At 42.7% G+C, this 16,196-nt stretch overlaps 1 protein-coding gene across 1 annotated transcript in view; it reads right to left on the bottom strand.

The window, feature by feature from the left end:
- The window catches only part of SMOC1 (SPARC related modular calcium binding 1), a 94,092-nt gene that overhangs the window by 3,153 nt on the left and 74,743 nt on the right, over positions 1-16,196 (bottom strand). The window contains exon 11 of the mRNA XM_015407974.1: positions 4,020-4,267. Coding sequence (XP_015263460.1) covers positions 4,020-4,267 — 248 coding nt within the window. The remainder of the gene's footprint in view (positions 1-4,019; positions 4,268-16,196) is intronic.

Below are 16,196 nucleotides of genomic sequence, written 5' to 3'. Positions count from 1 at the left end.
CAGCAGGAAAGTAAAAGGGTTCAGGACGACTGTTGCTGATCGTATATTATTCTGGGTATGTCTTTGGCAAACTAGAAACATAGCTAAACAATGAAAACTGATTGCTAACCATCAGTGACCCTGAATGGCTTGAAGTAACTTGGCTAAGATTTTAATAGCCCAATAATATGCAGAGCAAGGCACACTTAAGCCTACCAAAATTAAAGGGCTTAGGTGTGCCTAACTGTACAGGATCAGGGTCTACAGTTTGTGAAACAGGTCATGTACTATGGATCAAATATAAGCCCACCTCTTACCTCTCTCTACCAAGCAATAAATCTGCTATAGCTGAAACAACCAAGAGAACCCCATAGCTGGGGGAGGAACATGACTGTCCCATGATTAGAGGTCACTATATGAATTAAAGTCCTACTAATTGCAGCACAGCCTGCATAGAACCCAATTCCAGACAATGCTAAAGAATCATCCTCAGTTTGTTGAACTCCTTGTCTTCCTGGATATCATTCTGGCTTTGAAAAGAAAAGAATACTCAGAGAAATCCTCCCAACTAGTTTGGTTGATATGGATTTTTAGTGTTAGAAAAGAAATATATTTCAAAAGCAGGAGGACTAGATAAAACACTATGTCTGGGTCAGTGGTGCTCTGTAATCTTGGTGCTTGGGGGGCAACAGTGGGAGGGCTTCTGGAGTCTGGCCCTGCTGGTGGACCTCCTGATTGCACTGGGTTTTGGCCACTGGGTGACACAGAGTGCTGGACTGGACGGGCCATTGGCCTTATCCAACATGGCTTCTCTTATGTCCTTATGATTAGAAAAGCCCCACACAGACTCCTCTGTATGTTCCTACACAGGCAGCTGAACATATCTATCAATAATCAGTAATCCTGTTACTGGCCTTCCAGGTATGAATGTTGCTTAGCTTCTGAATCCTGATGTGCTTCCAGTCCAAAGTTATTTCTAGCTTGCTTAGAAGCTTTTGATATAGATATTCTATCCTGGTGTGTTACAGTTGTCAGCCTCCAGGCAGAGCCTGGACATCTCCTGGAATTACAACGGAACTCTGGCATTATAATCTGCTGAGCTCCCTCTCCTCCCCAGGCCCCACCCTGCCCAGGTTCTACCCCCCAATTCTCCAGGAATTTTCTAGTCTGGAGTTGTCAAGCCTATTTGGTGTTCTCTTCTTGGGTTTATTTAATTCCGCACTCTTAATGAAGCAATTCAAAATAACTTTAAAAAGCATAAGCATGCAATTTAATAGAAAGGAAAAACTAATGGTTTAACGGCGATATAGTGATTAACAGCCCAATCGCAATAAAGAAGCCAGTTAAAAATCTTAGTCTATGGTGTCTGTCCATCTGTCTGTCTCTCACACACAAAACAAAACCATCGCCTTTAATTAAAAACCTAGATGAGAAGGAACACTTTAGCCTGCCACCTAAAACCGGCAAGGCTAGATGCTGGGTGAACCTCTACTGGGAGAAAGTTCCACAGAGGACACGTCAGCATGGGAAAGGCCCTCTCCCACATAGCCCCCCCCCCCACAGTGCTTCTGAAGGCAGGGGTTTCTGGAGAAGAGCCTGTTCAGAAGACACGACCCGTATAGCAGAATCATACAGGAGGAGTCAGTCCTTTCATAAAAGATTTTGAGTGCATGTTAGGAATCAGTGATCAGTGGTAAAACACATGTTTTGTACAAAGACAGTTTCAGATTTTTAAAGAATCTGGAAGGGTACCGGGAAGACTTCTCTCTACCTGAAATCCAAGGATGAAGAAAAACTGGGATGCGCCCACATCAGCATGGGAAAGGCTCTCTCCTGCATAGTCCCCCACAGTGCTTCTGAAGGCAGGGGTTTCTGGAGAAGAGCCTGTTCAGAAGACACGACCCGTATAGCAGAATCATACAGGAGGAGTCAGTCCTTTCATAAAAGATTTTGAGTGCATGTTAGGAATCAGTGATCAGTGGTAAAACACACGTTTTGTACAAAGACAGTTTCAGATTTCTAAAGAATCTGGAAGGGTACTGGGAAGACTTCTCTCTACCTGAAATCTAAGGATGAAGAAAAACTGGGATGCGCCCAGCAATGTGCCAACAGAACAAAAAGGGGGAAATGCCAGGTGATAGATGACTGATTTATTATACAAAGTCCCTACATGTCTTGCCATGCAGGCTTCGTCAGGGGGAATCAGAACATTCACCTAGTGCTGAAACTGTCCACGGCAGTTTAATTGCAGTTTAATGAATCAATCATCTGTCACCTGGCATTTTCTCCTTTTTTTTCCACCTGAAACCCCCAGAGCCATTGCCTGTCACAGGAGACAATACTGAACTAGATGGACTATTGTACAACTTGGTACAATTTCATTTTTTCACAGATTAACATGGTAAAATGCAAGCTACTGCCAAAGACATGCCTTGTTTACAAAGGAAAAGGTGAATGCTGATGTTGCTCATGCAGCCTCAATATACTGCTTGCAATATAGAGTTAGTTAATTGTACGACTAACATAAGAACATAAGAACATAAGAGATGCCAATGTTGGATCAGGCCAAAGGCCCATCCAGTCCAACACTCTGTATCACACAGTGGCCAGAAATACCAGTGCCATCAGGAGGTCCACCAGTGGGGCCAGGACATTAGAAGCCCTCCCACTGTTGACCCCCTCCCCAGCACCAAGAAGACAGAGCATCACTTGCCCCAGAGCCCCAGAGCTTGACTTTGGAGTATTGGATGCATCATGGGAATGGCTATCTGCTTATTTCTGTGACAAAGAACTTTGATCTACCATCATTATACTACAGAATAAGATACAATTGGGAATCCTACAGATTCCCAAATTGCACATGCAATATAAACTGCAGGGAGGCTTAAATGTGATTGTGAATCAACCTTCATGCATGGACATCAATTAATAAGAAACACGGTATAATGGATTCAGAAACATGACCAGTGTTTCACATGTCAGAAACCAAATGGGTACATCACTACAGGAGAAAACAGCCTGAAAGGAGCTCTAAGTGTGAATATGGCCCAAGTCTGCCATGTGTCCACTGTGAATGTTCTTAATTCAGGGAAGGAAATGAAACATCTATCTTTGCAATGAATAGACATTTGTATTAATGTTGGAGACAGACAATGTCTTTTCACGGTAATTTAAACAATATTGCTGCTCATTGTGTGGATACTCATTCTACTCTTGCTTTTGGTAAACAGATTTTGAAGGTTTTTGAAATGTTTTTCATCTGAATGAATATGGCCCAAGTCTGCCATTTGTCCACTGTGAATGTTCTTAATTCAGGGCAGGAAATGAAACATCTATCTTTGCAATGAATAGACATTTGTATTAATGTTGGAGACAGACAATGTCTTTTCAAGGTAATTTAAACAATATTGATGCTCATTGTGTGGATACTCATTCTATTCTTGCTTTTGGTAAACAGATTTGGAAGGTTTTTGAAATGTTTTTCATCTGAAGCAACAATGGGACACAGTGTACAGCAATGCTTCGCTCAAGTCATTTTCCGCTCACTTAAAATAGTGTTTTCTGTCTCTAGTCTAACATATATTTTTCATTCAGAAACATAAAGAGCAAGCCTTGATTTAAAGGTCTCTTGGAAAAGCACCATACAGTCAGAAAGGATCAAAAAGGCCATCTGGACCACACCCCAGGGTGCCGCAATCAGGGAACAGAGGAGTCACAGAAAAAGCAAAACAAATGGCTTCCAAAGGGGGTCATTTGGGGTTGGCCTTGCCATGGCTCAGTGGCAGAGCACCTGCCCTGCATGCAGAAAGTCCCAGATTCAATTCCCTGGCAGATTCAGACTCAGGTAGGAGCTGTCAGGAAAGACATTTATTGACTGAAACCTTACAGAGCCAGAGTAAGCTCTGAACTCGATGGGGCAATGGTCTAACTCAGAATGAGGCCATTTCAACTTCACATGTTCATATATATGCTTATATATGGATAGCTTTCCATACCATCATACGTGTGAGTTTTAGTTTTGTTAGAAAAATGTGACCCACCTCCTTCTTTACCAACACCCAAGCAGCCCTTCAGTTCTTGTAGTGAAATGGACTTGTCCTTGTTGAGGTCACAATAGTCTGTGAAGCGTCGTGCACATTTCTTAGGTTTGGCTTTCTTCTTGACATAGCGCTTAAATGGCTTCATCTCCCTCTTGCTGATGTCACTGCTGCTATTGTTGTCCAGCTGACTGAAGTACCAGTGCACCACCCGTTCCTCCAATGTGTGGCTGGGATCAGGTTCTGAAAACCTTGAAACACAGCACAAAGACCCTCATGAGACTCCAGAACACTGCTGAGCAGACCAAACACTTGACACATGTTTGAAGGATTCTTTAAGGCAATACCCGATGCCTGCTTGAAGGGAGGACTGTTCTTTTGGAATCACTTTGAGCAGTGTCTTTCCCACAGTCAGCTGGAAGCGCTGGTTTATAATGTGCAAGTCTGCCCTTAAACAGCACCAGATGCATACCTTAGCAGATGGGTGATTCTGCACTGGGTGATACCAGTAAACATGACAAGGCAGTTGAAAGGTTTGTGGAAGTAGGGGGGAAAGCCTGGAAGAACTGTGAAGAAATGGTGTCTCAGTGAACACTACTAAGTAGGTGGAAATATGCACTATCATATAATGTTTTATTTGTAAAAGTTTCCAAGAAAAGTGTAGCTGGAGCAGAATAATGTCCAAATAAATGCCTTTACACTCCATCAACCAGATCCTCATGGGATACTCCTTGTACATTTAAAAACCTGTAAGGGTTGACTCACTGAGATAAGACCTCAGGTTAGGTATGGACTGAACAAACCCCTTGTGCATGTTCGCTAATACAACACCCCTAAAAATAGCATAGGATTCACTAAGTCATACACAGTAAGCACATATTGTGAGTAATCATTATGAACTGGACCAAGTGCAAAGTAACTCCAACTTCTTAACTGGAATACAGCCTTGAATACTGCTTAAGACAGTCAATATCAATTTTTATACATAATAAAACTAGCAAAAACATATCAAGAGAACCCAATTGTTTCAGCTGTGCTACTGTTGATCCATGGAGTGCAATCCTGAAAAGTCTGAGCATCTCTACATCTTTTTTCAGGTGCTGTGTTTCTGGCACTCCTATTCCATGTGGCAGGAGAACATGCAGTGATCTTCTCAGTACATGCAATAGCTATTTTGTCTGAAAATAGCAATATGTATATTTGCAGACACAGTATGCATTATCTGAAAACTGGATTTGGGGGTGTTATGTACTCATGCATACAGACACTGCAAAAATGCATGCGTGGCCTTTGCAAACAAAATGGTGATAATATGTACCAAGATGACTGCATATAGCATGGTTTCCTGGTACATCAGATAGAAGTAAGAAGAGTAACACCTGAAAAGGAGTTAAGTGCTGTTAAAAATTTAACTGTGCATAACATCGTCTGAATAGCTCAGTACCTCTGAATTGTTTAGGGTTGGGAATACCGATAGCTCCAAGTAGTAGATAGAAAAACACATGGTGTCTCTAAACACAAGGTTCAACTATACAAGATACAGATAATGACATTTCTATTTCATAAAGCATTACAGAATTAATACTAATAAACAATATGAAATAACTGGAAATATAATTATTGTTTGATTTATTTTCATAACCCAGCTTTCAGTACAGCTGATTTAGGAAGAGTTTGTTTTAGCAGATTTTTGTTCTAGAATTGATGTAAGTCAGCATTTTATAGGGAAAAAACCTCCCATGCAGTTGCCTCGATCTCAGCCAAACATCAGGAAAAGGGAGAGAAAAAGAGAACACAGAGTCAGCCACTTTCTAGGTCACTATTTGCCTACATGACACCACCTCTCACTAACACCAGCCACATGAAAGGCCCTCAAGATTGCAGCTCTTGCAGAAAACGTGTAGTAAATTTATTCTGAGAGAGAAAGAGCACGAGGAAAACCACCATGCACCAAAAAAGCACACAAGACATTCAGAAACATCATTGGCCGTCTCTGGAGCCTACTGCTTTTGACCACATCAGAACTGGGAAATAACTCACAGGAAGGAGGGCAATTAGTAATTTATACACACTAGGGACAGCATCATCTTTCTTCTGCTCTCCCCTTCTCAGGTCATTGTTTGCCTTAAGTCATCATTTCAGGAAAAACTTGGCAGAAGCCAGGCTGTTATCTCCCTTTTGCTGTGGTAGCACAATACGTTCATAGACCACAGGGGGATCTGGGGCCCAGGCTATTAAAAGTGCTGACCTGGGAGCTATGGACTCTGGGTTCCATCTGCTACACAGTATGATGGCCTTCGATAAAATCCTGCTCTAATCTCGGAGTATCTTAGAAGATGCTCTAAAGGATATCCCCACTCTGCCATGGAAGCTCACTGGATGACCCCAGGCCAGCCACTCTCTCTTTTAGCTTCACCCACCTCACAGAACATGGTGCAAAATAAAGGAGAGGAGAAATATGTATGCAGCCCTGAGCTCCTGGGAGGAAGAGTAGGATAACAATGTACCAGCTGGATAGGACAGTACTGATCTATCACCAAGAAGACTGGAGTGATCATTAGGCTAAAAGCCAAATTAGCATAAAAGTAGGCCTACCTTAACTGAGTATAAAGCAGGGGTGGGGTGTCTAAGTTTCAGAACAAGACCCGCACCCTAGTCCCCACTCTCCCAAAGGAGAGAGGGAGAGGCAGTTCGCCTGAACTGTCCCCTCCAAAAGCAGAGAAAGGGAGGGAGAAGCAGCCTACCCACTGGCTAGTACCTCCTCCCCTGGGCTGTCAGAAGGTCAGGTGGCCTGGGAGCCCTCCCCGCCGGCCACATGGAGCTTGAGCAGGCCAGCTGCTAACTTCCTTGCTCTGCACAGATCTTGGGTGGCTTGGGCTCAGCCCTCCTGAGACTTCCCGGAGCTCATAATGGCCAACCCGCCCCTGTCTGCAGTTGGACCCACCATCATTTTTCTTTCAGCCAGGCTCCAGTAATGGAAGAGAGCCCAGCTAGAAGAAAAGGGTCCAAGAAGAGTCGCAGAAGGGAGAAACATGTTAGGCGTTTGTCACCTGTTTAAAATTGGATTCCTCGACTACCTTATGATTGGGGCACACCTACATTTAAAGAGACAAGTCTGTCCTTGTTACTTATTTATTTAGAAAAAATTTATGCTGCCTCTCCACAGAACCTGCCCAAAGTGGTTTACAGTACCCTATATATTGTCTAGAATAGTGACCTAATTTAATTGATTCTCTTTTGTTTCTGTGCACAAAGAATAAAAAAATGTTGCTGTCTAAGGATGTGCATTCAGTTATTTGCAGTCCAAACATATATCTGAAAAATACCTTATCAGTATTTGGGGGGGTATATTTGGGCATCTGGGTGATCTATGGGATTACTGGGAATATCAGATATTGGTTCCTGAACAATTCTATTTAGGAACAGCAGGAAATATTTGGGGCTGGCATTTTAAGGCTCCCAGACCTGCTTTCCTTCAATTTTACAAGTTTGCTGGGCAATGGGAGGGAGGCAGCTCTCCCAGGTAATGGGATCAGATGTTAGAGGGAGCACTTCTGTGCAGAAAATAAATAAATACACTACCAAAATATTGTTCTTGCTATTGCCATAAAGAAAATAAACCCACAAATATTACTGGAACAAAAGATGTAGAACACCTAGAGCACTTTAGTCAGTAACTCGTTATGAATGTTTTGTACTGTTGGATTTTAAATGGTTTTAATTATGTTTTATATCGGCGTTTGCCCCTATGTAAGCCGCCCTGAGCCCGCATTGCGGGGAGGGCGGGGTATAAATTGAATTAAATAAATAATAAATAAATAAATGTTAGGAAAGTAGATGCATATCTCAATTTAAAACAAGCACAAGCAGATCCCACAGAAGCATCTAAAATGAAGCAGGTGCATACTGCAATGGTGTTGTGTTTCTTCTCTAGATGAGTGGGAAGGAACAGGAGTGCTAATGATGAAGGGGTGTTGGTTCTGCTGGGCTTGCCACATTGGCCCTGTGTTTTGCTGGGCTTCTCTAGTTTGACGCTGGTTGTGTTGGACTTGCCACATCATCCGTGGCTCTGCTGGGATTATCTAGTTTGGCATTGGTTCTGTTGAGCTTGTTGTCTCTGTTTGTTCTGGTGGGCTTGTTGTTTCTGTTTGCACTGAGAGGCTTTTGACCAGTGGTTGCTCTTGCCAGGGAGGCAATTTACACTGGGAAAAGGGCATGGGGGAGTAACAGACTTCACCACATCCTATGGTTCCCCCTTCCTCTCATAAACTGCTATTTAGAAAAGTATAATGAGAGAAGAGATCCAAGTATGGATCTCTAATATTTTGGCCTTTTAGTGCACATTTTAAAATGATATTTGATTAAACACATCAGTTTTATAATGACAGGACTGAATCTGCATTTTTAGATTCTGCTGAGATGTTTGTTTTGCTTTGACTTTTTGTGCTTTATCGTTAGCCTTGAGTTGAATTGTTTAAGTTAATTAATCCAGCATAGCCTGCTTGTCTCAGATAATGAATGTGAATTGCTACGAGCCCTCTGAAGTGTTATGCATATGCGAAGTAGCACTATTATCTCTGGAAATATCAATCATACAATAATCTTTTTTTTAAAGTTGGATACAACAATCTCAGCATAAAACTCTTTACAAATGCTAGTTACTGTAGGTATTAATTATCTGTCACGGGTTTCAGAAGCTTATTGCCTGCCAAGTGAACATTTTTGGACGATCGAAAACGTTTGTTAAAACTCTCTGTGGAGTGACAGTTTCTAGTCCCACTATCAAGAGAAGATTTCATTCATGAGGGAAAGGAAAGGAGGGAGGTTGCAGAGAGAGGCAGAAGAGAACAGCAGTGCCACTAGCCTCACTCAGAAACAAAGCCTGCCCTAACCACCATCCCATGCCTTCTGCCAGGTATATCAGAGGAATATCAGGGCAGCAGATGCTCCTTAGCAAATACACAGATGGATGGAAGTAGAGTATTGGATGCTTCAGTCTAAGCAGCTGCTTCCCAGCTGCACATGCAAGTTTCACATCATTCTTATACAGCAAAACCTGTATTTAGCAAACTGAAGGCTATACTCTAGATCTCTAGTAAACTGATAATGATTTATGATCACGTTTTTGAGATTTCCAATTTATAATGTGGCCCAGTTCTTGTCCCCTGTCCCACGAACACTGGCATATAAGATAAAATGGCTGTAGAGAACAAGGACTTTTCACTACAAAAATGTGAATGGTCACTTTCACTTGACCACGTTGCTGCGATGACATATGGCAGTTCCATATATGCTGCTCAAACACACTTTTTGGAAGCTGATACAATGAGCTTAATACAATTCTGAAATTAAATTTAATTCCTGATCCAAAAGTGGATTTATTAACTTTATTTACAGAGCAAAATAAGAAATTGCCACATAAACCATTAATTTTTTTAAAAAATAACAGCGCAATCTATCATATTCCAACATCAAAAATCCACAACTATAATTACAACTGATATGTGGTATGAATGTCTGTGGAATATAGCTTTGTTGTGGAATATAGCTTTACTTCTCAAATTAGAGTAGTAAAAAAGTCAAGTGACTACAGGTGCTTTTTATACTGTTCAGAATTTATATCCATTTGCCAGCCAACACTTAACAACTCTCTATCCTCCATCTAGTACTAGGAAGTTATGGAAAGATGTGCTTTTATAAGTAATCCATGTATAGTTGATAGAGCCATGAGGAGAAAGGGAGGTCACACCAAGGCAAAAAGAAGATGAAGAAACAATTTGTTGCAGAGGGAAACAGAATCTTTAATAACTGTACAATCCCTAAGTGCAGCTTCATCAGAGGAAGTCTTTCAGATTCATTTTGGTTCTGTTCCCATACATACATACATACATACATACATACATACATACACTTAAACAGATGCATAGGGGTCGTACAATTATTAAAGACTAGGAATAAGGCCCATTGTGGAAATAAGTACAATGAGCTTTAGAAAGAGGCTTTGGGCAGGTACCCCAGCCCTGGGCACTCAGTGTCAATTTTCCTGTGGCACCCTCAGCAGGGTATAATGACACAGAGTCCACCATTTTCTCCAGGGGAACTGATATCTGCCATCTGGAGAGCAGTTGTAATTCTGAGTGATCTCCAGCCCTCACCTGGCAGCAATGGTTTCCCAGGAGGAAATGGCTGGTTTGGAGGGTGGAGTCTATGGCATTGTACCTGTCTGAAGTCCCACCCATCCTCAAACTCCACCCTCTCCAGGCTCCATCCCTCAAATCTCCAGGAATTTCCCAACCTGGAGGTGGCAACCCTATTTTCTTCCCAGTCAACCATCAACCTACCTTTATCTGCCCCTCTGACTTCAGGTTTTCATCTCCCCCCTCTCTGCAGCCTCAACCTAGGAAAAGTACAGTCTTTCTTCACAGTGGGGGGCCCAAGCAGCTTACATCATTCTCCTCTTCCCCTTTTGATCTGCACAACAACCCTGTGAGGTAGGTTAGGCTGAAAGTCTGTGACTGGTCCGAAATCACCCACTCAGCTTCCACAGCAAGAACCTGGGTCTGGCAGACCCTGCTCTGAAGTGCTAACTGCTACACCACACTGGCTGTCCTAGGAGGCTACTGCTGGTAAACAGGAAAAAGCAGCCATGGCTAGTTGTCATGTCAGTCAGGTGTCATCAAGTGCTGCCAGGCCTAGGGTAGCCAACTCCAGGTGAAGCCTGAAGATCACCTGGTATCACAACTGAACTCCAGACAACAGATCTCTCTCCCCCTAGAGAAAATAACTTGCCTTTGTAAGCCGCCCTGAGCCCTACGGGGGAGGGCGGGGTATAAATAAATAAATAAATAACTGTTTTGGTGGGTGGAATCTATAGCATTCTGTTCAGCTGATGCCTCTCTCCAAACTCTGGCTTCCATAGAGTCCACCTGGAAAGGGCCTCTTGCCCCTGCCTTTTTACTGACAGAACGAAGCTTGGTTGCCTAGCAACAGCCACTGAGGGGAAAATGAGCCCCACAGCAGGAGGAGAAGAGAATGGTTTGACAGCTGTTTTGGCAGTTTATTCAGACAAGGGAGAATGGCCAAGCTGGCAGTGGGGGGGGGAGAGGAGTGGACCCAGCCCCCAGCCAATGGCACGTGAGTACTCTTGAGTGGCAGTTGACGGGCCAAGGGCTGATGGAGCGCACAGCACAGCCAATGGGAGAGCCAGAAAGTGCCAATATGCTAGGGCTTTTATATATTTATAGGATTCTATTTCCCTCTGCACCAATTTGTTTCTTCATCTTTGTAGTTAATAGAGCTGCAAAAACATCTTGTTAAAACTGTAGAACAAAGTGTATAATGACAATCGTAAGCATTTTATATTGTTTTTTCTTTTGTCAACTTGTTTTTTGTTTTGTATTTGCCTTTTTTGTTTTTGTGTGTGTTTGATAACTTTTGTAAATATATGGTTTTATTGGAGGGTAGCCATAGGAAGTGTAAATTGGCCAAAATCACCCTCCTTAATTGTGTGGACCTTTTTGATAGGAACCCACAGTCCCTACAGAGGCAGCCAATTTTACCCAATACCCAAGGAATGTCAGTAGACATTCCCCAAAAGTGTTTGCACAAGTATTTGTCTCAAGAAAAATGCCAGTAATCAAATATTAGGATTTTTTAATTAAAGGAGGGAAATGAGGAAATTGGGTATAAACTAATTCATAAGCTTCCCACATCTGAATAAAGCATCTGAATAAAGAGACTCATATTCCTGTGTTGATATTGTAGCTCACCTGATCCTGAGCACATTAGCTGCAAGTAGCTCCTATTGTACTAAATGGAACTGATTTCCAGGCAATGTGTTTAAAAACTGGGGCATTAGGGAATTAACCCAGAAATTAATTATTTGTTTTCTGTTAAAGTACTTTCAAATGACTAATTGTAGATCTTATTGCATAGAAACAGGAACTTTTAAATCTGAACTCTTTATAGGAATAGTCTGGACATGTAGTCAAGCAGGAAAATAGAGACAGGCAAGTCCAGTCTCATCAGATCTTGGAAACTAAGCAGGGCCGACCCTGGCAACTATTTGGAAGGGAGACTTCCAAGTAATACCAGGGCCAGGATGCAGAGGCAGACAATCAAGCCACCTCCCTGAAAAATGTCCTAGCCCCAGTAGGGGTCACGAGAAGTCACCACGACTTCCAGGCTTGCAAGCACACACACACACACAAACACACAACTCACCAAAAAAAGCAGGAAGATAATAGATCAGCTAGAAAATATAATCTTTATTTCAACTCCTTTTTTGTTTCCCTTTTAATTTCCCCCCACTATACGCAGTTGTCTTTTAATTCCAATCACTGCTTTTTGGAACAAAAGAGGGTTACGTTAAAGAAACTGCAATAAGATCACATATTTATTTTCTCGGTTTGCCTTCTGCCTAGCAAAAGGACCAGAAGTTTAACCTCAGAATAGGATGTGTCCAGACAAAACAAAATTTTATGACTCATTACTCTGGACATGGCTTATAATCAAATATTTTCCTATTAAAGCTTTTGTGCTTAAACTCTGTCATCAAATGAAACACAGCCACAAACCAACTCATCTGACATCCTATATGCCACATACTCTCAAAAACAAATGCTCACATCTGCAGTGATGATGTTAGGTTTTGTAATGCAACAGTTATTTTCTTTTCAGAACATTTGAAATGCCAGGTAACTTTCCAGCAGTGCAATCCTAACCACTTCAGTGTATTTAGAAGGTTATAACTCTGTTTAGGATTGCACTGTAGGCTGCGGTCACAAACACTAAATAATCCACTTTCAATGCACTTTCAAATGCCAGTTCATACAGTAAAATTCAGTTGGAAAGTGCACTGAAAGCGGATTGAAAGTGTGCACAGCCTTAGACTTCCATATTATGGATTTTCTGCATGGAAAGCCCTTATGTGTGACACTGCCAGATGTCTATACTTCATGCATATATAGTAAAACTAGGAATAAGGCTCGTTGTGGAAATAAATACAACGAGCTCTAGAAAGAAACTCTGGGAGAGTGCCAAGGCCTTGGACACTCAGCGTCAATTTGCTATGGTGACCTCAGCAGGGTATAATGACACAGAGTCCACCATTTTCTCCAGAGGAACTGATCTCTGCTACCTGAAGAGCAGTTGTAATTTTGAGTGCTCTCCAGCCCTCACCTGGAGATTGGCAACAATTGTTACCCAGGAGGAAATGGCTGGTTTGGAGGGTGGAGTCTATGGCATTGTACCTGTCTGAGGTTCCACCCCTCCTCAAACCTCACCGTCTCCAGACTCCACCCCTCAAATCTCCATGAATTTTCCAACCTGGAGTTGGGAACCCTATCTCCTTCCCAGCCAAGCATTTACCTGCCTTTATTTCCCCCCTCACTCTTCAGCTTTCCATCTTGCCCCCACCTGCAGCCTTTTCCATGCTCTGAAACCCTGACTGCCACGTCACATTGGCTGTCATGGGGGGGGGCATCTCAGCAGGGTATAAGGACACAGAGTCCACCATTTTCTCCAGGGGAATTGATCTCTGCCATCGGAGGAACAGTTGTAATTCTGAGTGATCTCCAGCCCTAACGTGGAGATTGGCAACAATGGTTTCCCAGGAGGAAAAGTAGCCTTTCTCTGCAATGGGGACCAAAGCAGCTTACATCATTCTCCTCTCCCCCTTTTGACTTGCATAACAACCCTGTGAGGTAGGTTAGGCTGAAAGTCTGTGACTGGTCCGAAATCACCCACTCAGCTTCTACAGCAAGAACCTGGATCTAGCAGACCCTGCTCTGAAGCACTGATTGCTACTCCTAGGGTAGCCAACCTCCAGGTGGAGCCTGAAGATCCCTGGGTATCACAACTGAACTCCAGACAACAGATCTCTTCCCCCCCTGGAGAAAATAACTGCTTTGGACTGTGGTCTCTATGGCATTCTATTCAGCTGAGGCCTCTCCTCTCCCCTCCCCAAACTCTGGCTTCCTTAGACACAGAATAGCTAGGAATTTCCCAACCTGGAGCTGGCAACCCTAGTTATGACTGGCCCCAATGAGTTCCTCACAGCAGCCACTGAGGGGAAAGTTAGTCCCACACAGGAGGCAAACAGGAGAAGTGTCTTCATCAAGAGAGAAAGCTGTTTGCCAGTAATTATGATAGGGCACAGTGGCTGAAGGGGGAGTGGACAGGGAAGAGGAGCAGACCCAGCACCTGGCCAATGGCACGTGAGTACTCTTGAGTGGTGGCTGATGGGCCAATGGCTGAGGGAGCCCATTGCACAGCCAATGGGAGAGCTGGAAAGTGCCACTCCACTTCACAATTATATATAAGGAGAGAGGACAGATGTATATGCAATGGGCACATGCAACAAACTACATGTGGATTTTATTTCCTGATACACAGAAGAAGTAATGTGTTTGAAGAGACTCTCATGGGTACATGTGTGTAAATTTGTAGATTGGGGGTGGGATAAAAAGCTGCTTCATATTAATAGAAGGCATGTCCTTCAGTCCCATTGTAAGTCAACAGAAGAGCATTCATATGTGAAAACATGTGGGAGTTGCAATTGTCCAGGGCTCCTGAGGACATCTTTACCACATGATCTGTAGCAAGCAAGTGCCTTTCAAATATTACAGAACACCCTGTGCAAATGTCATGATCCATCTTTCTCATAACATGCAAAGTGGCCGGCTAAATGACACCAATCTTTTAGTACAGGGTTCCAAAACTTTACGAGCCTGTGGGCACCTTTGGAATTCTGACACATTGTGGTAGATACACCCACAAAATTATTGCCACAAAATGGCTGCCACAGGTGATGGAGCTGGCCACAAAATGGCTACTGTGGTGAAGTCCCTTGTGCCGTGGAGTCAGCTGCTGCCAAAGCAACGCTTTTAAAAATCTGCACAGCCAATCACATCTCCCATTGTCAAACAGAAGCTCTTCTGGCCAAAAGCTCCATCTGGCTCCACTCACTTTCTAAAAACACTTGGTGGGCGGCAGGAAAGGTGCTGGCAGACACCATGGTGCCCATTGTCACCACCTTGAAGATCCTTGTTTTAGAAACTGCAACTGTTTTAATTCATTTTCTTTTTTTAACAGGAGAGAAAGACACAAGGCAAAATTTGGGGCAGAGGTCTTTTTGTAGCAGGAACTCCTTTGCATATTAGGTAACACACCTTCAAGAGCTTACAGAGCTCTTCTTACAGGGGCTACTGTAAGCTCTTGGAGGATTGGCTATATTAGGGGTGTGTTGCCTAATATGCAAAGGAGTTCCTGCTACAAAAAGAGCCCTGATTGGGTATGACCATGCTAATGTGAAGCGCACAGATGTTTATATTAGAATAGTTCCATATCATGAGAGATCAAACAGATGACTGAGACTCTTTTAACTAATGCTGCTGTTCTCCTCCCTTGAAAGCTTCTTTTCCCCTCCCATTTTCACTATCTCCTGGCAAAGTAAGCTCGTAGGAAAAGTTCTTTTTGACATCAAGGTGTAGAAACCAGCGCCTTCATAAAAGTAAGATATCAGCAAGTTGAGGGTTTATTTTAACATGTGGACTTTCTCTTTACTTTTAGCTTCCCCAGAAATTTCTAAGTCCTCCTAGTTTATTTTTAAGAGTGCTGTTTACAATGGCACAGAAACTGAAATTCAAATAACTAAGGATGCTGGATACTCTCTAGAGCTTTTCTTCACCTCTGACACGTTATATTTGATACAATAAAATTACAAAAACTGAATTCAAGCAACTTTTAGCTGGGGAGGGAAAAATCCATTTCCTAGTACAGAAGAGTTTGGAGTTTTTTGGCCTAGAACTCATGCAAACGAGCAGGTTTTTATCAGCAGCACATAAATGCACTCAAATGTTGCATGTTGGATTTTCTGAAGTATCAGCACACTGCTGAACTTCAGTTCACTGACATTTAGACATCAATGTGATTAACAAGTTATAAGTATCAAATTAAAATATGCCTTGTAAAGCCCCCCCCAATCCTCAACATGGGTGTGAAAATATGCCTTGTAAAGCCCCCCCCCCAATCCTCAACATGGGTGTGAAATACCATGCTTAGAGATATTTAACTTTGGAAAGTAATGGCTGTGATACTCATTCCCCACCCAATGTCTCATCAGAATCCTAATCAGGTATGTTCAATGGTGCTTACTCCCAGGAGAGGAGTTTGTAGGAT

This window comes from Gekko japonicus, unplaced genomic scaffold, assembly GCF_001447785.1.
Source record: "Gekko japonicus isolate JY-2015 unplaced genomic scaffold, Gekko_japonicus_V1.1 scaffold1, whole genome shotgun sequence".
NCBI lineage: Eukaryota > Metazoa > Chordata > Lepidosauria > Squamata > Gekkonidae > Gekko > Gekko japonicus.
This window is presented reverse-complemented; position numbering and strand designations above follow the sequence as displayed.